This window comes from Podarcis vaucheri (genome assembly GCF_965113315.1).
Source record: "Podarcis vaucheri genome assembly, chromosome: 13".
Taxonomy (NCBI): domain Eukaryota; kingdom Metazoa; phylum Chordata; class Lepidosauria; order Squamata; family Lacertidae; genus Podarcis; species Podarcis vaucheri.
The window spans coordinates 44,862,023-44,885,313 of NC_138751.1; the positions used below are offsets into that span (position 1 = coordinate 44,862,023).

Consider the following 23,291-nt stretch of genomic DNA (forward strand, 5'->3'; position numbering starts at 1 on the left):
AATGATAAGCTAAATATCCAGATTGTGACACTCCAGGCAAGCGCTAAATACACGGCTGGTGTAACGCTTTCTTGCTGCTGCCAAGCCAAAATCCCTCCCTCTCTCTTAGTTAAGCAGTCGCTGAAGAATTGTGCTAGGCATCAAATTGACACTTAAAAAAAATTCCAATATTCCCATCCCTATTCATGAGCTTCTCTAACTTTTTTTTGGGGGGGGGGGAGCACCTCATGGTCAAAATTCAGGAAAATCTAAGGTGAATTTTTTTTTATAGATCTGCAGGCCTAAGGGGGGAAAACAAAAAACTTACAAAAACACCCAGAATTACCAACTTTGTTTCCTTTTAATATAAAAAGTATAACTGAGATATCCAATGTACAAATACCAAAAATTGTGCATAATAAAATGTACCATAATGCTGTACACACAGTGTAAACCGTTCCAACGAGAATGATTGGGTTTTTAAAAAATAAAAAATAAACCCGGGTCTTCTCCTGACCTGGAAGAAACAAGAAATAAATGTTCTGGAAACAGTGGAATGTGAGCACAAACGCTTCTTCTCTCCCCCGCCCCCACCCCTTTGGAGAGTGTCCTTTGGCAGCCCCAAACACCCCTGAACTTAAACAAAGCCAAACATTTTATTTATGGGAATTCCTTAGGCAGCGAGTCTGCTGGTCAGCGTAAGCAGCACAGCATCAATTCCCAGGCGGGGCAGCGTCAAATCCAGACCGAGGTTTTCCCATCCCCTGACTTGCTGCTGCCGCTGCTTTTATTTGAGCTGCCCTTTGGCTTCTTCTCCTTGGAGCAGGTTGGGTTGTTCTGGTTGTTGTAGGCTTGGATGGCGAGGTCTAAGCGTTCCTGGGCGACTTTGATTTCCCGCTGGAGGGTCTCCAACTCAGTGGGGATGTTCTCCTCGTTGCTGCCGTATTGCTGCTCTTGGGCGATGTTCGCCTTGTTCTGCTTGTAGGCCATTTTGGCGTTGGACAGTTCTGTATACTGGATCTGGTCAGGCTTCACCGCGATGTTGTAGCCCGGAGGCGCGGACGGCGTGTTCCAAGTGAACGGGTAGTTGTAAGTCCCCGAGTCCTCCAGCTCCTTCTGCTTATTGTTCAGCGTGTCCCGGATGGTGCCGAACCCCAAGTGGAGCATTTCCCACACGTTCAGAAGTAAACAAAGGCAGCTCACGCCGTACATGATGAGCAGGAAGATGGTTTTTTCCGTAGGCCGCGAAATGAAGCAGTCTATCGTGTGCGGGCACGGCTTCCGGCTGCAAAGGAATCTCGGGCTCACTTCGAACCCGTAGAGGAAATACTGGCCGACGAGGAAGCCGATTTCAAAAACAGTCCTGCTCAGGAGTTGCAGTATATAAATCTTCATGAGGCCGTCCTCTCGGATGCGCCTCCTGCCGTCGTGCTTCACTTTGGTCGGAGGCGGGTTTTCCTTGTTCTCGCTCTCCAGCTCGATCTCTGGGTACATCATCGGGTCTTCCTCATGGTCGTCCTCAGCCTCTTCCAAGCCCCGGTGCTGTTTCCAGCGCATGGGGAAAGGCTTGCTTCGGAACTTCCTCTCCGTCTCGCCGTGCTCCACCATCCGGGCGATTTTGTGAATGGCGTAGGCCAGGTACATCACCGAGGGAGTGGAGACGAGGATGATCTGGAAAACCCAAAAGCGCACGTGGGAGAGCGGGGCGAAAGCGTCGTAGCAAACGTTCTCACAGCCCGGCTGTTCCGTGTTGCACACGAACTTGCTCTGCTCATCGTAGTAGATGGACTCGCCTCCCACGGCGGTGAGGACGATGCGGAAGACGATCAGCAGCGTCAACCAGATCTTCCCAACGAACGTGGAGTGGTTGTGGATTTCTTCGAGGAGACGTGTCAGGAAACTCCAACTCATGGTGGTCAAAGGCTGTTAGCTAAGAACAAAAAAAAAGGGGGGGGATTGGGGGAGAAGAGAACGTGGCTATTAATATCTCGATATAAACAAAGCAAAAGCCCCCTTAATCCCCAAGCCACTTTGCAAGAGTGCAAGGAATCTGAAGCAGAAATACCGCAAGACTGGTTAACGTGCAAACAGTGCAAGGAAACGAGATTTGTCCTGTTGTGCCGTGAAATATACTACAAAAACGCACCTAAGTATAAATTTCCAGCTCTGCGAAACTTTTGTCTACCATCATTTTGCATATACATGTTTCTACCATTGCATGTTGTCCTCTACTCATATACTTGAATAATTTAACCATTCTCTACATTTCCAAAGACCAGCATAAAAAACCCCCACATTACACCCCAACTAAGGAAAAGGCTGGTTCACACAACGGAAAGGAAAATTATTGCCAAGTGGTATTTTGAAATTAGCTGCTGCTGCTATGCTTTATCTATTTCACTTTGTGTTTTTAAACTATGTACAAATGTGGATTTGAGTGTGCGTATTTACTCACAAGCAGGGCATTTATATAAATCACAGACTGATTTAAATTATTATTTAAATCACCAAGGAGGAGGCTAAAGCCTCCAACATTCCAATTAACATATTTCCTAAGTAAGCATGTATAACTAATTGGTAGTTGTAACCATTAAAACATATCTGCTTATTACAGCATTTATACTTCCTGGGCTCCAGGCTCATGCAGCTGAGGGCTAGATCTCAAGGGGATCCATGAGGCTTTGGGTCCAGTGGATCCAAACGGCTTAACAAACCGTACTCCTTGGCTTAGGGTTCTAAGTGAACAATGCAGTCTATATCTGAACTGGCCCTAAAGCAAATGCTGCCTGGGTGACAAGTCGTAATTTATAACCCCCAAAGGCATGTTATTTAACATTTGATAACTTAGTTTAAAGCAGGAGTGGGGAACTGCAGGTCCAGGGGGCCAAATGTGCTTCTATCTGGCCCTGAAAACTCTCTCCAGGCCATGCGCACCCCATCCTGTTTTGCACCCTTAAGTAGTTCTGCCTGGTTGGAAAGCATCCTTGAGCAGTGATGCCACTTGCTTAGATGGAAAATGCAGAGAATGGGGTTGGGTGTGTGTGCAGAAAATTAATTTTGCATGGCTAGAATATAGCCTACTGCAGGAGTTCCCAAAGTGCAGGGAGCACCAATGTTCCACAGGCTTCATTCAGGTGGTCTGCACAGGTAACTCTGCATAGTCATGTGCTTGGGAAGGTGTGTACAGCAACTGCCCCATTGTTCCAACAATAAAGTCATTAAAAAAGATCCTATTTAAAATTTTAAAGTCTGGTTTTAAAATGCAACTTTTAAAATCATTGGGTTGTGTGTGTTTTCAACCCACCCTGGAATACTGTTGTATACCATCCTCTGGTTTTCAAGAATCTGCCCAGCTGGACAGTGTTCAACATGGTTTGAAGGTGGTTAGAGTAAAGGGACCCCTGACTGTTAGGTGCATAGCAATATTGGTGCATAGCAATGTTTGGCTGGTGATATAATCGCGGTGTTGAAAACCAGATTATCGCCCAGCCCTAAGTGCCGTTTATCAGCACAGAAGCGCAGCCAACAAATAAAGGAAGTGTATTTGTACTCTTCATGGAAATTCCACCTTGCCAAGTGGGTCAAAAGTCAGTCTGGTGTAAGTACGCAAACTCATAATCTAGGGAGACTTGGTTTCAAACACCCATTCAGCAATGAAGTCTATTGGATAACTTCAGATTGAAGCCAACGCTCCCTCACAAACTTGTTAGGTATAAAACAGGCCTGAGAAAACTGTATGTCTTCCACCTTGAACTCTGGGAAGTTAAGGATGAGCTAAAAATAACAAACAAGAGCTGTGAAGTTGTCCAATCCTTTTTTTTAAAGAAAAGGGGGAAAAGGCTTAACATGTATGTACCGTGCAGGGAAAACATTACAGCCAAGAGGCAATCCAAACATGGACATGGGCAAGTTAACCTTCTCCAATCCTAGGCCCTTATCTCCCATAGAGTATGACTCTTTTTTAAAAAAAAGACAGAGACAGAAATATCTTTCAGGAGACAGGCCAAACACGCCTTATTAGGAAAAAGATTATATTTATGGGAGAAACCCTTCCAACTTCCAAGGCTATTTCAGCAGAGGAAGAAGCTGCCTAGGGAGACTGCGGAAGTCTCCTTCCTCTGGCATTTACCCCAACCCTCAAGGCCTCAGGCTCTCTTTACCATTTTAAGGTGTCCACATACATGGAGATTAAAACAGTCCTTTTTCCCTAATGGGAGGCTGTAAAACCTACAACCGGGGTTGAGTTTCCGTTCCGTATTTTATCCCAAATGAGCTATGTTCACATGCGCTGCTAAAAAAATAATCTTGTGTGTGCATGCATATCTCATGTGAAAGGTGCCAGGCAGAGCGGTCGTAATGGGGGCAGAGAGAGCCAGCATTCCTCTATGCCAGCAGAAGCTGGTGCAGAGGCGAACTGCCCACCATCCTAAAGGTAAAGGGAGCCCTGACCATTAGGTCCAGTCGTGACCGACTCTGGGGTTGCAGCGCTCATCTCGCTTTATTGGCCGAGGGAGCCAGCGTACAGCTTCCGGGTCATGTGGCCAGCATGACTAAGCCGCTTCTGGCGAACCAGAGCAGCACACGGAAACGCCGTTTACCTTCCCGCCGGAGCGGTACCTATTTATCTACTTGCACTAGTGTGCTTTCAATCTGCTAGGTTGGCAGGAGCAGGGACCGAGCAACGGGAGCTCACCCCGTCGCGGGGATTTGAACCACCAACATTCTGATCGGCAAGCCCTAGGCTCTGTGGTTTAACCCACAGCACCACCCGCGTCCCTTGCCCACCATCCTAGCCACCCCCAAAACCAGCAAGGAAAGGAAGGGGGGGCTAGAACTGCAATCCTAGCCATTTAGATCAGCCTGTGGGAGAAGGTCTCCTCCGAATAACATCATCCAATGGTTGTACTTTTATGGTGTGTTTTTTTGTCTCTCGGAGAAACGAACGAGCCGTTTATTCAGCATGCATCCTGATTTACACAACCCTTGCACAACAGTTAAAACTACGTCTGGTTTCCATACTGTTACAGGCCACCCCAATTTCTGCCGAGCGGTAGCAGAAGATTCCAGGGGTCTTGGCACTCAACCACAGTTTCTGTTTCCTTGGGGGAAATTGAGATGCAGCAGAGACCAGTGGCTTTAAGAAATATGGTTCGTTTGCCGAGTTTTATGGAGACAGAGAACACCGTGTTCACATCCCAAGAGGGACTTGTACTTCACAGCTGCCCAGCAATGGATATGGAGGCATCCTAAGCACCATCCTACTCTCTCTTTGCAACAGCCTGCTGCCCTTTAGTCCCCACATGGAATTCTGCCCACTTCCTGTTCCTTCTTCCCAGAAACCCCTGCTCCCCACACCTCTGTTGTACAAGGACACCGTCTCTTCCTGTGGTGACATCACACACCCCTGTTATCCTGGCAACCCCCCTAAGGGCATTCTGCCAGGTTGATTACATCCATTGAGGGGCTAACAGAAACCAATGTTTCTTCAACGACCCACCATCACCAGGTTGGCGTCATGGGGATGATAGCTGGTGTTATTCCCACCCCTCGCTAAATTCACGAATGCAAGAGTTTGCTCAAATTCTGAACCTTCACTGAATGTGGAGATTATGGGGAGTCTGCCCACCCCACCCCCAATTCATAACAGTAAGGCAAAGGGTAAAGGGACCCCTGACCATTAGGTCCAGTCGTGGCCGACTCTGGGGTTGTGGCGCTCATCTCGCTTTATTGGCTGAGGGAGCCGGCGTACAGCTTCCGGGTCATGTGGCCAGCATGACTAAGCCATTTCTGGCGAACTACAGGAGCGCACGGAAACGCCATTTACCTTCCCACCAGAGTGGTACCTATTTATCTACTTGCACTTTGACATGCTTTCAAACTGCTAGGTGGGCAGGAGCAGGGACCGAGTGACAGGAGCTCATCCCTGTCGCAGGGATTCGAACCGCCGACATTCTGATCAGCAAGTCCTAGGCTCTGTGGTTTAACCCACAGCGCCACCTGCGTCCCTAATTCATAACAGTACATACCATTTATTCTTATTTGTTTACAGGGCAGTTACACGACAGTGCGAATTGCTTGCAGGGAAAGAGCAGAACAGTTCTGCAATCCCCATGGGTCACCTTAGGTGTAAGATCACCTTAAGGCTGCTTTCTCATGGTTTTGACAAGTGCAGTGATATTTCAGGCAACTGAGTCTATGCTTCGGAATGATCACTACCATTTTAGCAGTATGTTAATCCCCTCCCAGCCGCATTCAATTTTAAAAGTTGTGGTCAAACACGTAGGGCCCATATTAAAAGCACGTATATTCATGCAGCAGTGCTTAAAGTTTTTAGAAATGTGGTTCAGTGCAAATGTTGAAATCGATTAGAAAAATGAAACACACTGCAAACAAGGGCACACTCATGAAGCTTTGTCACGCCCAATAGTCTGAATGGAACACAAAAAGATGTACACCCAAAAGAGTGTGGACAGTCAGCGGTAATTTCAATTCCCTCTGTGCCACCTCCAAGAGAAGGCTGGAAGGATGTGACAATGGTGAAAAGGGGGGCCCCAGCCTGTGGAACAGTCTCCCCAGGGAAGTTTGCCAGGCATCAACGCTATAATCTTGCAACACCAAGTAAAGATTCTCCTGGGTTCTGAGGCATTGCCATATTGGTTTTGGCAGCCATGTTTTTTATGCTAGCAGCTGGGTGATCACCCTACGGCTGGGTGGGAAAAGATTTTTCCTTTTTTCATTTTACATGTTTGTATTGTGAATAAACATTTATAAACAGATGTACCGATATGTACAGTGGTACCTCAGGTTACATACGCTTCCAGTTACAGACTCCGCTAACCCAGAAATAGTACCTCGGGTTAAGAACTTTGCTTCAGAATGAGAACAGAAATCGTGCTCCGGTGGTGCAGCAGCAGCAGGAGGCCCCATTAGCTAAAGTGGTGCTTCAGGTTAAGAACAGTTTCAGGTTAAGAATGGACCTCCGGAACAAATTAAGTACTTAACCCGAGGTACCACTGTATTTCATTCTGCCCATAAACAGCTTCAATACTTCTTTGTAAGAAGCAACTCAGAAATTGAACAACAACAGCAACAGCGAGTGGAAAAAGCGGTGATTGCAGAGCGCTAGAAGCTGCCAGCCTGGATAGCGAGTTCATTGTGGATTCATATCAGGGATTTCCCGATTTGTAACTCAGCCAGGTATTGTACACTAAAGGGAAGCTACAGGACGGAACTTCACTCCCTGTAGTTGTCATAATTTTGCATTACCGCTGAGAATGGCAAAGGCTTTTCTGAGGACAAAGGGGAAGTCAGAGCAAAAAGTATTATTCTTCCATTTTTATCTGTTTTCTGGCTCAGCTGCGTGGTTTTGCTTTGTTTTTTTTAAAAAGCAACATTCTGCAGCCTCGCTGTTCAGAGGTCACCCGTCCCCAGAGAAAAATGAAAGCTGCCAATTTATACAATTATCGGAAACAAGAGTGAAGCTTCTCCCGAAGAGCATCATTTCAAATGGTGTAAGGGGTGGGGAAGGGGAATCATGTCTGAAGAAGTCCCTGCATCCAAAAAGCTAGCATGTCAGAGACAAGAGCCCAGCCTCGTCTCCTCTCCTGACAAACTATTTTTCTAGTTCTGGCTCCATGTTCAGCCACAGACGTGCAGAACACAAACACGCTCAATGTCTAGGTCTGGGTACGGCGGCCCAAAGGCACGGACTGTGTGCAAGAAATGCGCTGCTGTTGCCAGGATCGTGTTTAACATTCCACCACAAACCACAGCAGTGAAACAGGAAGCTCCATTACAGTAGTAGCAGCAGCGGCGACTTAAAAAAAATCAAGCAAACCGTATGCCTATGTAAGAGGCAAGAAAAGAGCAGGGGAATATCTCAAACAGATAATAATAATAATAATAATAATAATAATAATAATAATAATAATAATAATAATAATAGTAATAATAATTTATTATTTATACCCCACCCATCTGGCTGGGTTTCCCCAGCCGCTCTGGGCAGCTTCCAACAGAATATTAAAATACAATAGTCTATTAAACATTAAAAGCTTCCCTAAACAGGGCTGCCTTCAGATGTCTTCTAAAAGTCTGGTACAGTGGTACCTCGGGTTAAGTACTTAATTCGTTACAGAGATCCGTACTTAACCTGAAACTGTTCTTAACCTGAAGCACCACTTTAGCTAATGGGGCCTCCCGCTGCTGCCACGCCACCGGAGCACAATTTCTGTTCTCATCCTGAAGCAAAGTACTTAACCTGAAGCAATATTTCTGGGTTAACGGAGTCTGTAACCTGAAGCGTATGTAACCTGAAGCGTATGTAACCCGAGGTACCACTGTAGTTGTTTTTCTCTTTGACATCTGGTGGGAGGGCGTTCCACAGGGTAGGTGCCACTACCGAGAAGGCCCTCTGCCTGGTTACCTGTAACTTGGCTTCTCGCAGCGAGGGAATCGCCAGAAGGCCCTCGGAGCTGGACCTCAAGTAATAGCAAGCAAATTGTCACAAAATTTACCTAAGTATGAGACTCATTCCTGGAACAGACAGCCATTTCCCTCCCAATATTGGAAGGTGTCCAATCCATACCAGGTTAAGTTTCGAGGCCCCCAATCTCCCGACTGCTCCCGAGACCAGCCATGCAAGGGGGGGGGCGTTCCAGAGCAGTGGCCCCCAACACCCAACTTGCAGAGACACCCCAGGAGGACAACACAGTCAGGGGTAGCAAAAGCTGCCGAGAGATCCAGTGTGGGGCTGCCTACAGTGATACCCCCTCCAATCTTGGTCGGTACGTTGTAGAGTTCAATCCACTCCAACCCATTTCTCCCACCCAGGTTTCAACTCTTCCATTCAGGCCAGCTCCCGGCTCAAGCATAACTAAATCATGGCTGAGGGTGGCCCTAGTAGGTACTGACTTGGCTTTCAATAATAGCATCACCAGGGTAGACATGTCACCAGTTAACCTGCAGGGCAAGATCAGTAGAGGAGATGACCACTGTTGCTCCCATAAAGAGCTATAGTCAGTTTGGTAAGAGCTAGCCTTCGAATCAAAGGAGGAGGAGGAGGAGGAGGAAGAGGAGGAGTTTGGATTTGATACCCTGCTTTATCACTACCCTAAAGAGTCTCAAGGGACGCGGGTGGCGCTGTGGGTTAAACCACAGAGCCTAGGACTTGCCACTCAGAAGGTCAGCGGTTCGAATCCCCGCAATGGGGTGAGCTCCCGTTGCTCGGTCCCTGCTCCTGCCAACCTAGCAGTTCGAAAGCATGTCAAAGTGCAAGTAAATAAATAGGTACCGCTCCAGTGGGAAGGTAAACAGCGTTTCCGTACGCTGCTCTGATTCGCCAGAAGCCGCTGAGTCATGACCCAGAAGCTGTACGCCGGCTCCCTCGGCCAATAAAGCGAGATGAGCGCCGCAACCCCAGAGTCGGCCACGACTGTACCTAATCGTCAGGGGTCCCTTTACCTTTAAGGAGCCTCAAAGTGGCTAACATTCTCCTTTCCCTTCCTCACTCACAACAAACACTCTGTGAGGTGAGCGGGGCTGAGAGACTTCAGAGAAATGTGACTAGCCTAAGGTCACCCAGCAGCTGCATGTGGAGGAGCGGGGAAGCGAACCCGGTTCACCAGATTACGAGTCTACATCTCTTAACCACTACACCACACTGGCTCTCACAGAATTGGAAAGGCCCACAACAGCCATCTATCTGGTCCAACCCCTGCAATGCAGGAATATTTTGCCCAACCCTTTTTGCTTGAACCCACAACCCTTAAGAGTCTCATGTTCTAGGGACTGAGGTATTGTCCTGCCAGCGTTTTGTCTGCAGCATGTGATACCAGCAGCAAGGCAAGGCAAGGGGGATGCAACAGGAAAGGTCTGACCCCCTCCCCAGCTCAACCCCTGTTCTCACCTGCTGAAAAACATTCCAGCAGGATTCTTTTCGAGCCTTTAGGTACAGGCAGGTTATAAACCGAAAGCGAACACATCCCTTGTTAGGGAAGGGGTAGAAAGACAGTGGAGAAGCGGGTATGTGCATTTTGCAGAGCTAATAAACGAGCAATTACTAAGGATGGATGCACTCAAGGGAGAAATTCCAGCAGCGGCCACATCTGATTATGTCTCCTAAATTCAATTAGAGTCATTCATCTTTCAGGCTGCGTACGGATGCCAACTACACCGCCATCCATTTCCATGTCCTACAAAACTGGTCTGGTTTCGGGGGCAGAGATATGGGGCCAAATTTTGGTAGATTTAATTAGCAACCTAGGTTTTCCAGAACTCGTTACGATTCCTTTTCCCTGAGAACCAGTAACACAGAACAATTCATTCAGCTCTCACTGGAAGGACTGATCCTGAAGCCGAGGCTCCAATACTTTGGCAACCTCATGAGAAGAGAAGACTCTCTGGAAAAGACCCTGATGTTGGGAAAGATGGAGGGCACAAGGAGAAGGGGACAACAGAGGACAAGATGGTTGGACAGTGTTCTCAAAGCCACGAACATGAGTTTGACCAAACTGCAGGAGGCAGTGGAAGACAGGAGTGCCTGGCGTGCTCTGGTCCATGGGGTCACGAAGAGTCGGACACGACTAAATGACAACAAAAATAATAATCTGACCAGAGAAACACACACACACAAAAGAACCCCTAACTAGTTTTTTGAGGGTGTAGAACACGGGTGTCAAACACAAGGCCCGCGGGCCGAATCCGGCCCGCCAGACCTCGTCATGTGGGCCGTGGCATCAAGGGCGAGGAAGCGAGCTTCTCGTCCTTTTTACTGGTCCCGACCCAGATTTTAGGGTCCACACTCCGGCGGAGGCTCTCTGCCTTTCTAAAAAGTGACCCACGTGAACAGCCTTCCCTGCCTGCTTGCAGATAGGGCTCCAACCAACGCGCCCCAACGGCGCTGCCTACTGACCGGTCCCGCAACTTTCGCCTCCTCGCGGGCCGGGCAAAGAGGCTTTCTGCTCGCTCGGTCCAGTCCGGGGCTCGCTGCGGAAGAGGCGGTCCCGCGAAGCCGAGCTCGGAGCCGGCTGCCTCCGCCCCTCGGAGCCTCCCAGGCGCGGCTGCTCGAGGGGGCGGGTCGTGCGCGCGGCAACTTTTGGAGCCCAAGAGAGCCGCGGAGGCTGGCAGCGAGGGCAGGGAGCGAGAGCCATGCTTGGGACACCACTCACTCACTCGCTTGGGCCGCAAATAGAGGCCACTGCGGCACTGCAGCTGGCGAGGAGATGGCCGGGGGCGCGGGCGGCGGGGCCAGGGGCTGGCTGGGGGTGGCTCTGGTGGGTAAATAGTGGGGCCGGCAGGCGGGGAAGGGAACGGCAGAGGCGGGTGGAGAGCGGGGACCAGGCGCAGATCCTGCAGCAGGCAGCGCGCCCCGGCTGGGCTGGGAGAGGCGAGGCTGCTGCCGGTTCAGCTGCGCAGAGTGGGGTGGAGGGAGGCGGGCGGGCGGGCGGTGTGCCACACCGCAAAGCAGGGGCGCCTCCCACCCTGAAGATGACCGCGCTGGCATCTGGGCGGCTGGAGCAAAGTGGGAGCCTGCCAGCAACTTGGCTGCGGGAGCCTGGCTACGAAACACCGCCCCCCTCCCCACGCCAACACATCGGCTTTCTCCGGGCCGGAGGACTTGGCGGATAGCCCCCTCCCCAGGAGCAACTGCAGCAGCTCCGGGCCCCAGCAGGACATCCTGGCCACCCGCGCCCGCAGTGCCGCTGGGGCTCCCTTGCAGGGAAGAAACTGCAGCTCCGTATCCTCCGACTCCTGAGTGCGGTGGCAGGGCTGGGGGAGGCAAGATTTGCTTCTGCTCTGCTCTGTTGGGACAGGCTCCTGTCCCCTCCCCGTTGGAGCTCCAGTCTGCCTGGAAGCCCATCTCGTCATCTTTTTAAAAAGTCATTATTATTTCTTCTTCTATACTTATTTAAAATCGTACTGGAATAGGTATATTAAATAGTGTATAGGTTCAAGACAACACACACCAGTGCCTATGGGAAAATAACTTTGAAAAAGTCCTACAGATACAACCGGCCCTTTGAGGGTGACCAAAAAGCTGATGCGGCCCCCGATGAATTTGAGTTTGACACCCCTGGTGTAGAACATGGCCAACTAGGGTAAAACTAGACATTACGTGGGAGACTCTTGATCACATCTCCCAATTTATTTGCTTAAAAGGCAGCTTGCATGAGATGCAGAGCTAATTGCCTCCCCTACCCCTCATCCCTCTCACACACTTATTTGGAAATGGCTTCAGAATTCAATGGGGCATCTAAGGAAAACTGTTTAGGTGTAGGCCTGGGCGATATATCAACATATCACCCAGGACAGGTATGAGGAACAGACCGCAATGTCGACTTCACTATATCACTGGTGAAACCCCCACCGCTCCCAAGTCCCTCTGCTGGCGACTTCCTCCAGCGAGCGTTGCGAGAAGAGGGACTCAGGAGTGGTTTCACCAGCAATATATCGCTGGGTGAAACCGCCATCCCGATAACAGCTTGTTCCTCCCTCAGCATCTTTTAACTGCTTGGCTGAGGAGCGTGCAGTTGCTGCTCCCCTCTGAGCAGCTAAAGGATCCCCCAGCCCGACACTGGCTCCCCCGAAAGTGGGAGGAGCAACAGGGACTGCTCTGCCAGGGATGGGGTCTGGGGATGCTGGACCGTGATGCTGAAAAGCTGATATTACCCAACTCTACTTAGGTGTAGATTGAAAAACAGGTACAGTGGTACCTCAGGTTAAGAACTTAATTTGTTCTGGAGATCCGTTCTAAACCTGAAACTGTTCTTAACCTGAGGTACCACTCTTGCTGCCGCTTTAGCTAATGGGGCCTCCTGCTGCCACTGTGCCGCCGGAGTATGATTTCTGTTCTCATCCTGAAGCAAAGTTCTTAACCCAAGGTATTATTTCTGGGTTAGCGGAGTCTGTAACCTGAAGCGTCTGTAACCTGAAGTGTCTGTAACCCGAGGTACCAGTGTAATTCCTCACAAGTATCTACGAATGAGTTTTCTAGCCAACAACATTTCCTAAGTGCATCTCTAAAGACTCACCACTGCAGCTGCAAAGAAACTACAATGGTATCTCGGGTTACAGATGCTTCAGGTTACAGACTCCGCTAACCCAGAAATAGTACCTCGGGTTAAGAACTTTGCTTCAGGATCAGAAAAGAAATCGCGCAGCGGCAGCGGGAGGCCCTATTAGCTAAAGTGGTACCTCAGGTTAAGAACGGACCTCCAGAACGAATTAAGTTCTTAACCTGAGGTACCACTGTACTGAATTATCAGTAGACAGAACAAGAACTGACACTGGCAGCACTTAACATGTCTTGTCCACACACCATCTGCTGGAGGGTGGCAATTTGAATCATGGTCCCACTTCAAATCACCTCCCCCACAAAGCTGCTGCTAGCAGGGGGAGGCTTTTTTGGGGACGGTGGACATCATCACTGCGACCACTTTTGTGTGTTTGTGTGTGTTCAGTGCTCGAAATTAGCCAGAGGCCAGGCTCATTTTGCACTTGGCTTTTGACCACTTGCGACCAAATGAAGATGCTTAGGTGCCGGGATGGCGTCTGACGTCCCCACCATCTGGAAATCATTGGATTGGGACTGTTTTCACACACTAAAACCCCACCCCTGTAGAATTCTATCAGTTATATTTTATCTGCACAATCAGAATGAATTTCTGGAACCAAACTGCTTTTCCTGTGCAGCCTGAGCAGGAGCAGTCACTATTAAGGAAAAGAGGTCGGAATAGGCCAATATATATGTGGACTGTCCCTAGATCAAGCGACTTTCCATCTTTTAAGTTCTCAAAGCTCTTAACCTAGCTCAAGGTTGTCATCTGAACTAGCCTGATGTTTCGCTGAGAATCAATCACAGTCATTCTGTCATTTGAAAAACAAGGTTTTAGAGATGCCTGGCCCCAAAATGGAAGCTAGTCGTTCCATTTTGGCGACTGCAACTTTGGTTTAAGGCAGAGTTTCCCAAATTTTTCATGTTGGTGACGACACTTTTTAGACATGCATCATTTCACGACATGGTAATTCAGTTTTACTAGCAAACCGGAGGTTAAACTAACCCCTTTCCAGCCCCGAGAGGAGCACAGGGAGCGTTCATGCGACACACCTACACTCTGCAGTCGATACACGAACATGTCGCGACACACAGTTTGGAAAGCTCTGTTTTAAGGAGCCATTTGGCTCCTAGACTATATATCTGAGTTTCTAACACACGGTGTGTTAAAATATGCACCACAGTCCTGACCCTGGCTAGAGAGCCGTTTTCTAGAGTAAGCGCAGCTTCTGGGAGCACCGCACATTTTAAACAGAACCGTTCTTATTTATCTGATGGAGTCCAGATTACCTGTATAGAGTAGAAACTCTGCTTACATTACCCTTGGGTAACGTAAACTTCAGGTTGCAAAAGCCGCAAACCTGGAAGTATTTTTCCGGGTTTCGCTGCTCGCGCATGTGCAGAAGCGCTCTATCGTGCTGCGTGCATGCACAGAACAGGCACCTCCGGTTACGGAAACCTCAGGATCCAACCGGAGCTCTGGAACGGATCCTGTCCACAACCAGAGGTACCACTGTATATAGAGCATCCATCCTGATTTGCTTGTACAAATTATGTGGCGAGGTTAGAAATCCTCGGCTATTTACTGATCATTCATTCCGATTTGCTTGCAGGATGTTAGAAGGTGTTGCATCAAATAAATGTTACCCTGTGCTTTCTAGTGCATTTTCCTTATGGCAAAAGTCTCATTCAGCGGGGACAAGCAGATTTGCTGCAGGAGAGCTCCAAATGAACTTTAATTAAGCAGCCTGGATGGGATGTGGGTGGCGCTGTGGGTTAAACCACAGAGCCTAGGACTTGCCGATCAGAAGGTCGGCAGTTCGAATCCCCATTACGGGGTGAGCTCCCGTTGCTTGGTCCCTGCTCCTGCCAACCTAGCAGTTTGAAAGCACGTCGAAGTGCAAGTAGATAAATAGGTACCACTCCAGTGGGAAGGTAAACAGCGTTTCCGTGCGCTGCTCTGGTTCGCCAGAAGCAGCTTAGTCATGCCGGCCACATGACCCGGAAGCTGTACGCTGGCTCCCTCAGCCAATAAAGTGAGATGAGCGCCACAACCCCAGAGTCGGCCGCAACTGGACCTAATGGTCAGGGGTCCCTTTACCTTTAAGCAGCCTGGGTTTGCCAGTATGTGACTGAGTCCCACCCCAAAATAGCGACAGTCTGGAGGTGCTTTGGGAAAGCCCAGGTAAAAGCCAGTTCACACCACAAAACTTGTGCCTCCAGGTCTGTGTGCCTGAATCCTAATTCAAAAATTCTATGCAAGTTTTAAAAACAAAATCTCTCATCTCTGTGCATTGCAGGGGGTTTGGCTAGATGACCCTTTAAGGTCCCTTCGCAACTCTATAAATTCTATGATTCTATGGTTCTTATATAACTGCTGAGTGAGAATTCTGATACATCCCCCCCCCTTTGCAAATGTTTTCCAAATAACTGGGGTTATTCAAAGCATGCCTTGCCCATCTCATGTGACATGTTGGAAACAGAAGACGAGTTCAAAAAAAGCCACTAATGTCAATGTTGATTTGAAAACGTCTTCTCAAGAGACGTTTTGTTTGACAAGAAGCTTTTGCTCTGCTTGCCTAGTCTGGGCATTTTAACAAGGCATGGCTGATCATCCCTCCCCCCCCCCCCCCGCATCCTTTTCCGAAGAATCTAAAAACCACTTGTGAAATTATTAGACCTTAGATCTTTGTTCTATGCATAAAACCAAGATGTCAAAATATCTGGGGGAAGAAATCGGGGGGCGGGGCGGGGATGCAGCTATAGATCCATGGGATGTTTTTCTGCAGTCAAAAAAATTTAATATGTCAGCTTAGCTGCCTTTGCTCTTTCATCAAATCCAAGCACACAGATTGTTGGAAGACACAGAAAATTGCATGTCCTGTACTGAAAATGCAAAAGAAGCTTTCCATGCTCTCTTGCATGCTCCTACTAGCATGGAAAGGGGAAAGGTACCAAGGAAGCAGCCCAAATCACAATAATAATAATAATAATAATAATAATAATAATAATAATAATAATAATAATAATTTATTATTTATACCCCGCCCATCTGGCTGGGTTTCCCCAGCCACTCTGGGCGGCTTCCAAAAGAATATTAAAATACTGTGATACATCAAACATTAAAAGCTTCCCTAAACAGGGCTGCCTTAAGATGTCTCCTGAATGTCAGGTAGTTGTTTATCTCTTTGACATCTGGTGGGAGGGTGTTCCACAGGGCGGGCGCCACTACCGAGAAGGCCCTCTGCCTGGTTCCCTGTAACTTGGCTTCTCGCAATGAGGGAACCGCCAGAAGGCCCTCGGAGCTGGACCTCAGTGTCTGGGTAGAACGATGGGGGTGGAGACGCTCCTTCAGGTATACTGGACCGAGGCCGTTTAGCACATCCCATCAGATATCAAGGAAATAAACAACTATCTGACTTTTAAAAGACATCTGAAGGCAGCCCTGTTTAGGGAAGTTTTTAACGTTTGGTGTTTTATTGTGTTTTTAACATTTTGCTGGGAGCCACCTCGAGTGGCTGGGGCAACCCAGTCAAATGGGAAGCACATAGATAATAAAATTGTTATTATTAGTAGTAGTAGTCATAGTTTGGGAACACTTTTTATTTACGTTGCAGGAGCTACATTGCTATCAATGGCAATTGTGACTTAAAGAAGGCTGGTGTGTTAGGTTTTGCACACAGATAAAATACGTTCTCCGACCTAAAACCTAACCTCTGAACAGTGGTAACTGAGGATAAATCACCTGTAAATGTAAAGGTAAAAGATTGTTAAGTCCAGTCAAAGGAGACTATGGGGTTGGGGGGCTCATCTCGCTGAGGGAACCGGCCTTTGTCCACAGACAGCTTTCCGGGTCATGTGGCCAGCATGACTAAACCACTTCTGGTGCAACAGAACACCATGATGGAAGCCGGAGCACATGGAAACGCCATTTACCTTCCTGCCACAGCAGTACCCTTTTATCTACCTGCACTTGTGTGCTTTCAAACTGCTGGGTCGGCAGGAGCTGGGACAGTGCCATCCCAGCTTTGCAACTTAAGAATCACAGAACTGTAGATTTGGAAGGGATCCTGAGGGTCATCTAGTCCAACCCTCTGCAAGGCAGGAATCTCAACTGGATCACCCATGACAGATGGCTATCCAACCTCTGCTTAAAAACCCCCAAAGGAGGACAGCTCATGACCTCCCAGGGGAGTCTGTTCAAACAGCTTTTACTGTCAGAAAGTTCTTCCTGTTTAGTCAGAATCTCCCTTCTTGTAACTTGGTTCCATTGGATTGGGTCCTACCCTCCAGAGCATGTGTCTCTACCAGGGCCCTACTCGTGTGTAGGCTGAACTCATGACAACAACAAGCTTGCTCCATCCTCCCTGGGACAGCCCTTTAGATTTTTGAAGATGGCTATCATATCTCCTCTCAGTCTCCTCTTTACCAGGCTAAACATGCCCAAATTCCCTCAACCATTCCTTATAAGGTTTGGTTTCCAGACCCCTGATCATCTTGGTTGCCCTCCCCTGCAGTAGGATGCTGACTCAGCCATGCTGCTTTCCCAAAAACGTAAAACGTTGCAGTGTTATCACCGCACTCTTCCTTTATCTTATCAAATTAAATTTGCAAAAGCAGTTGCAAAAACGGCTCCAGGAATGGTTGCAAAGGTGTTGGTGGGTTTTAGGTAACAGCTTCACAGCCAGTTTTTCTCCAGTTTAAGCTAAACCGCACTGAAAACATGCCCAAATCCTTTCAGCATAGTTTATCCTGGGGCAAAATAAGGTATGTTTATATGGAGATCAGCAGGGGAACTTTCAAAGTGGCTCCACTGCTCTCAAATTGGTACATCTGTCTGCAGTCTTTAAAGGAAGAGGAAGATAGAAACACAGTTTAAGAACAAAACTACAAACAAACAAACAGCGGGATTGGGTTGGCTCAGGACTTTTGGGGGGCTAAACCCGCTTTCTTTTGCTCATGTGAAACTGCTTTCGGAAACAGTTTCGCTCGAAGCCCACTCCTTGGGGAAAAAATCAATAACCTCGCACAAAAGAGCACGTTTCACCTATGATTAAATGTGAAGTGTGAATGGGCATGACAGTAGCAGAGGCAAAGCACGCAAACACCCCTCCGCAGGCTTTTTTGAGAGGTCATGCACCAAGGGCTTGGAGTACGCATCCAGACAGCTCTGATGTCAGGAGTGGCTGCTTCTGAAAACCATGAGCCATGACAAGGACCACCGTGACAGACTGGCACACAAACCCACAAAATTTATTCATCTCCTTACTAGTGTGCCTTTGACACACACCTATGTTACATCATTCGCAACACACCCATGTTCCAAAAGGAAAACGAGAACCAGCCAGTAGGCACTGCCTTAGCGTCTGATTCCCTCCCCCATTGTGCTAATTAAGTACCAACCGTGCATGTACACAAATGTGCACACACTTTGTTTTTCAAATATTTTCCATGCCCTGAAGTGCAGAAAAGCATAGACTCAGGCCAGGCAACTGTAAATTCTCAGCATACTATTTTTAATGTGGGCTGCTTGCACAGTTTTCCTTTTTTTGCCCCCTTTGCAAATCTGAGGAATCACGGGGGGGGGGGGGAATCCGTTCAGGAGTGTGCCAGAAATAGTTACGAGCACAGCCAGAAAATAAAGAAAGCATCAAGGAAGTTTTGGGCATGGGAAGGGGAACAGAACCAAGTCAAGAGTTGATTCACCCATCCCAAAACCAAACCACTTTTTGCAAGCCCAAATGGAGTGTTTTGAAGGCTGATGTCTCCCCTTATTGGATCAGACAAACCCAAATTTACAGGTGGGGAAGCATTGAGACTGGTGTCGTTTAAGCAGGCTTCCTCAAACTCTGCCCTCCAGATGTTTTAAGACTACAATCCCCATCATCCCAGACCACTGGTCCTGCTAGCTGGGGATCATAGGAGTTGTAGGCCAAAAACATCTGGAGGGCCGAGGTTGAGGAAGCCTGCGTTTAAGGGTAACATCATGTGGACTACTCAAATTTAACAGAAATGCAACAGCTGCAAAAGTACAGCAAACTCCAGTGTGGATAAGTCCCAAGAGTGATATATTGATCAGATATGCAACAACAGCTGCAAGAATACTCATCGCAAAGTACTGGAAGACAGAAGATTTGCCCACTCTGGAAGAATGGCAGATGCAACTGATTGACTACATGGAACTGGCAGAAATGACTGGCAGAATCCGAGACCTGGGAGAAGAGACAGTGGAAGAGGACTGGAAGAAATTTAAGGACTATTTGCAAAAGTATTGTAAATTGTATGAATGCTAGAATGATGCAGGATATAAAGACAACATGGCATTAGTAACTCAGCGGAAAGGAGTATGATAATAACTGAACTATAAGAACAAATGTGAAATTTGAATAATATTATGTCAAGCCTAAATATTCAAACATTTGATAACAAAGGGTAAAATTGGAGACATAATAGTTGAAAGGTACAATTTAAAACAAGTTTTGAGAGAAGGTGAAGTATTGCTGAACATGATTTTGCAAACGGGAACACAGGAAAGGGAGATGTGAGGGAGTCAGAAAAGAGGGTTATGAAATTTGGTCTATGAAAGCTTGCTATGTTGTATGTCTTTTATATGATTTTTTTGTTTCGTATGTACTTTCTCAATTTGGTGATGGTGTCTTTTATTGTTTTTGGGTTGTGTATGTGTATGGTGTTATATTGTTTAAAACCTTTAATAAATATTTTCTAAAAAAAAAAAGAGAGTGATATATTGATCAGCTGTTTGATTTGGTGGGGTGGCAATACTGAAAAACATACAAAGGCCCTTAGGCCCCCTGTAGCGTTAACCACACAACTACGCCCCCAACTAAAAGCACACACGGCAGAAAAGAAACAGCAAACTTTTGACAAAAAGGCATTGCACAAGATCTCAACCTCTGCTTTCTTTTAAAAGCCTCGTGTTTCTACAGTGGTATCTTGGGTTACAGACGCTTCAGGTTCCAGACTCCGCTAACCCAGAAATAGTACCTCGGGTTAAGAACTTTGCTTCAGGATGAGAACAGAAATTGCGTGGTGGCGGCGCGGGAAACCCCATTAACTAAAGTGGTACCTCAGGTTAAGAACAGTTTCAGGTTAAGAACGGACCTCCGGAACGAATTAAGTTCTTAACCTGAGGTATCACTGTACTGCAATACCCCCCTGAGAGGTAATTCCCTACATTGACAGCATGCAGATCTTGGAAGAATGGATCATCTGAACCGGGCTGTTTATATTCAGACATTCTTTAGCAACTGGTGGAAATAGGTGCCTTTCCGCTGCTATCTAGGAAACCGAGTAAGACCTATTGCACTCCACTGGGGATCAAAGAGGTGCAGACAGATCTCCAACTAAGCATGACAAACTGACCACTAAAACTGCCCAAGGAAAGATGAAATCTGGATTAAATACCTTATCAAAAATTACAGGCTGGCATTTGGAATGGCAGTGGGTGGCCTTGGCAAAACCTTGAAGGATGGACACCACCGATTCCCTAATAAACTCCCAACTGTAACCAATCTCAGACGGTAAAAAATTTGACTTGGGGAGAAGGAAATGGAATAGTGGCGGCAGTTTCCATACTTCCCTAACATACTCTTCTGTCTTCCCATGGTTTCAAGTTGTGCTGGGATCCATCTGACAGGCAAACTTGTGAAGCTACTGCCGTTTCATATAACTTCACTCTATTTTTTTGGCGAGCACTATCTTAGCATCCCATTTATATTTTCTATCAATCTTTGAATTACTCCTAGAATAATTTTGGCTTCTGGACATTAAGATATTCTGCTTTCTAATACTGAAATGAAACAACATTGATAGCACTAATTAAGTAATACTGTAAAAAACAAAAATTAAAGAAAACCCTGCTGTTTTTCTGGTTACCAACCTATCAGCAACATTTTCAATTAAAAAACAACTTTCAATCCAAAAAGACACCTAGGCTATTTAAACACACACACACACACACACACACACACACACACACACACAAGTTGTGCATGTCACCAGAGGAAAAATGGGGAAAATAAATAATGGAAATAAATAATGGAATTGGAATAGTCTACACGAGAGGATCCAGGTGTGTCTTAAATCAGCAGCCCAGATGTGCATTGTAAAAAAAGAACAACTCACAGGCCCCTGATCAATTCAGTAGTATCTCTGGTGTAAAAAGGCAGCAACACTTCACATCAAGTACCCATGCCATGAAACATCTGGAACAAGCATGAACACAACAGCTGCAGTGCCCAGGTGAGTTTCTGCAGAAGCTTCACTATCTTACCGTGGAACAAATGGATTTTAACAACATGGTATTTAACTCCCGGTTTTATGATTTAAGCTTCCTTGAGCACTCTTTCAGGGCTAGTAAAAGAAGTATAATTTGCTTTGAATAAATATACGTCCAGGAAACATAATCCATTTCCACCATGGCACATTACTGCGGTTTCAGCAGATACAGTAATCTGCCACACAGCCATGGGGTGGGTGGGTGGGGTGGGTGTGTCAATCAACGCAGTGGTGAATTTCTATAAAGAAAGGTGTTGGGGGAATCAGGCACGCCTCAAAAGCAGCACACTCTATCTTGGGCACTCTGCCTTCTAAACCCAGGCAGAGGGGAGCAAGCGGGGAACATTCGGACACAAGGGGAAAGACTAAGGCATGGGTAGGCAAACTAAGGCCCGGGGGCCCGGCCCAATTGCCTTCTAAATCCGGCCTGCGGACGATCCAGGAATCAGCATGTTTTTACATGAGTAGAATGTGTCCTTTTATTTAAAATGCATCTCTGGGTTATTTGTGGGGCATAGGAATTCGTTCATTTCCTCCCCCCCCAAAAAAAAAAATAGTCCAGCCCCCCACAAGGTCTGAGGGACAGTGGACCGGCCCCCTGCTGAAAAAGTCTGCTGACCCCTGGACTAAGGAATCAAACCACATCACTAGTAGCAGGCATCTGGTTCCATGCAACCAGTAGCTTATCCACTGAAAAGCATCTTATGTGGGGCAGGAGTAAAGTGAAGTTTCTATCGCAAACTGAACAAATGTCTTGGCATGAGAGGCAAGCCACTTTGGGAAGGGGGGTATAACCAGGCTTAAGATGTTTGCTGGGCAACGCTTTTCAGCCTTTGGAATAGCAGATGCACTTCTCTTCATTGCTAAATGTCAGGCCTGAGCCAGAGCTACTGATAGTTTGCTGAAATTGTAGAACCATCAGATTGTAGAGATGGGAAGTACTCTGAGGGTCATCTAGCCCAACCCACTGCAGGAATCTTTTGCCCAATGCGGGGCCCGAACTCACAACCCTGAGATGAAGAGTCTCATGCTTTACTAAGATAAGACTGTGGCCACTTAGTGCCTCCTCCGGTTTACCACACTGCTGTCAGGTTAGTGTTGCGTATGAACCCAATACATTTATCTCCCACAGGCAAACCGCAAGTGGTTAACCATGGAACAAATCTTAGCTATACAGCTTGTGGTTTTGTTTAGAGTGAGATAAATCGCAAACCCAGCTTCTGGTGTGATGGTAAGCCAATCTATAGCTTAGATCACATAGTGGGGTAGGAGACCTGAAAATAATGCAAACATATTTCACACCTGGCAACCAATGTGCCCCTTTGGTTTCAGATAGTACATGGGTTGTGGGACGCGGGTGGCGCTGTAGTCTAAACCACTGAGCCTCTTGGGCTTGCCAGTTAGAAGGCTGGCAGTTTGAATCCCTGTGACGGAATGAGCTCCTGTTGCTCTGTCCCAGCTCCTGCCAACCTAGAAGTTCGAAAGCATGACAGTGCAAGTAGATAAATAGGTACCGCTCCAGCGAGAAGGTAAACAGTGTTTCTGTGCGCTCTGGTTTCCGTCACGGTGCTCTGTTGCACCAGAAGAAGTTTAGTCCTGGAAAACTGCCTGTGGACAAACACCGACTCCCTTGGCTTCAAGTGAGATGAGCGCCACAACCCCATAGTCACCTTTGACTGGACTTAACCATCTAGGGTCCTTTACCTTTTTTTACCTAGTACATGGGTAGATGCGTCTAAAAAGCCTGGGACACAAATGTTCATGGCCTTCTAACAGGTATGGTGGCTCATCTACTAGAAGTAATATATTAAGCATTAACTCTGGAAGTGTATACTCAATTCTGACTGAACTAAGCCTCTTAGAGTAAAAACCTCCCACACCTGCCCACCCCCTGCCCCCCAGAAACAATACTTCCATATTGTCAGGATTCAACCTCAATCAGTTAGCCACAGTCCATCCC

The 23,291-nt window shown here is 47.4% G+C and overlaps 1 protein-coding gene across 3 annotated transcripts in view; it reads right to left on the reverse strand.

Moving 5' to 3' along the window:
• Nucleotides 1–321: 321 nt before the first annotated feature.
• Nucleotides 322–23,291, reverse strand: part of GJC1 (gap junction protein gamma 1) — a 37,119-nt gene continuing 14,149 nt past the window's right edge. For all 3 annotated transcript variants that reach the window (XM_082195040.1, XM_082195038.1, XM_082195039.1), the window contains exon 2: nt 322–1,909. In XM_082195040.1, the coding sequence (XP_082051166.1) occupies nt 715–1,890 (1,176 nt within the window). In that variant the 5' untranslated portion in view covers nt 1,891–1,909 and the 3' untranslated portion in view covers nt 322–714. The remainder of the gene's footprint in view (nt 1,910–23,291) is intronic.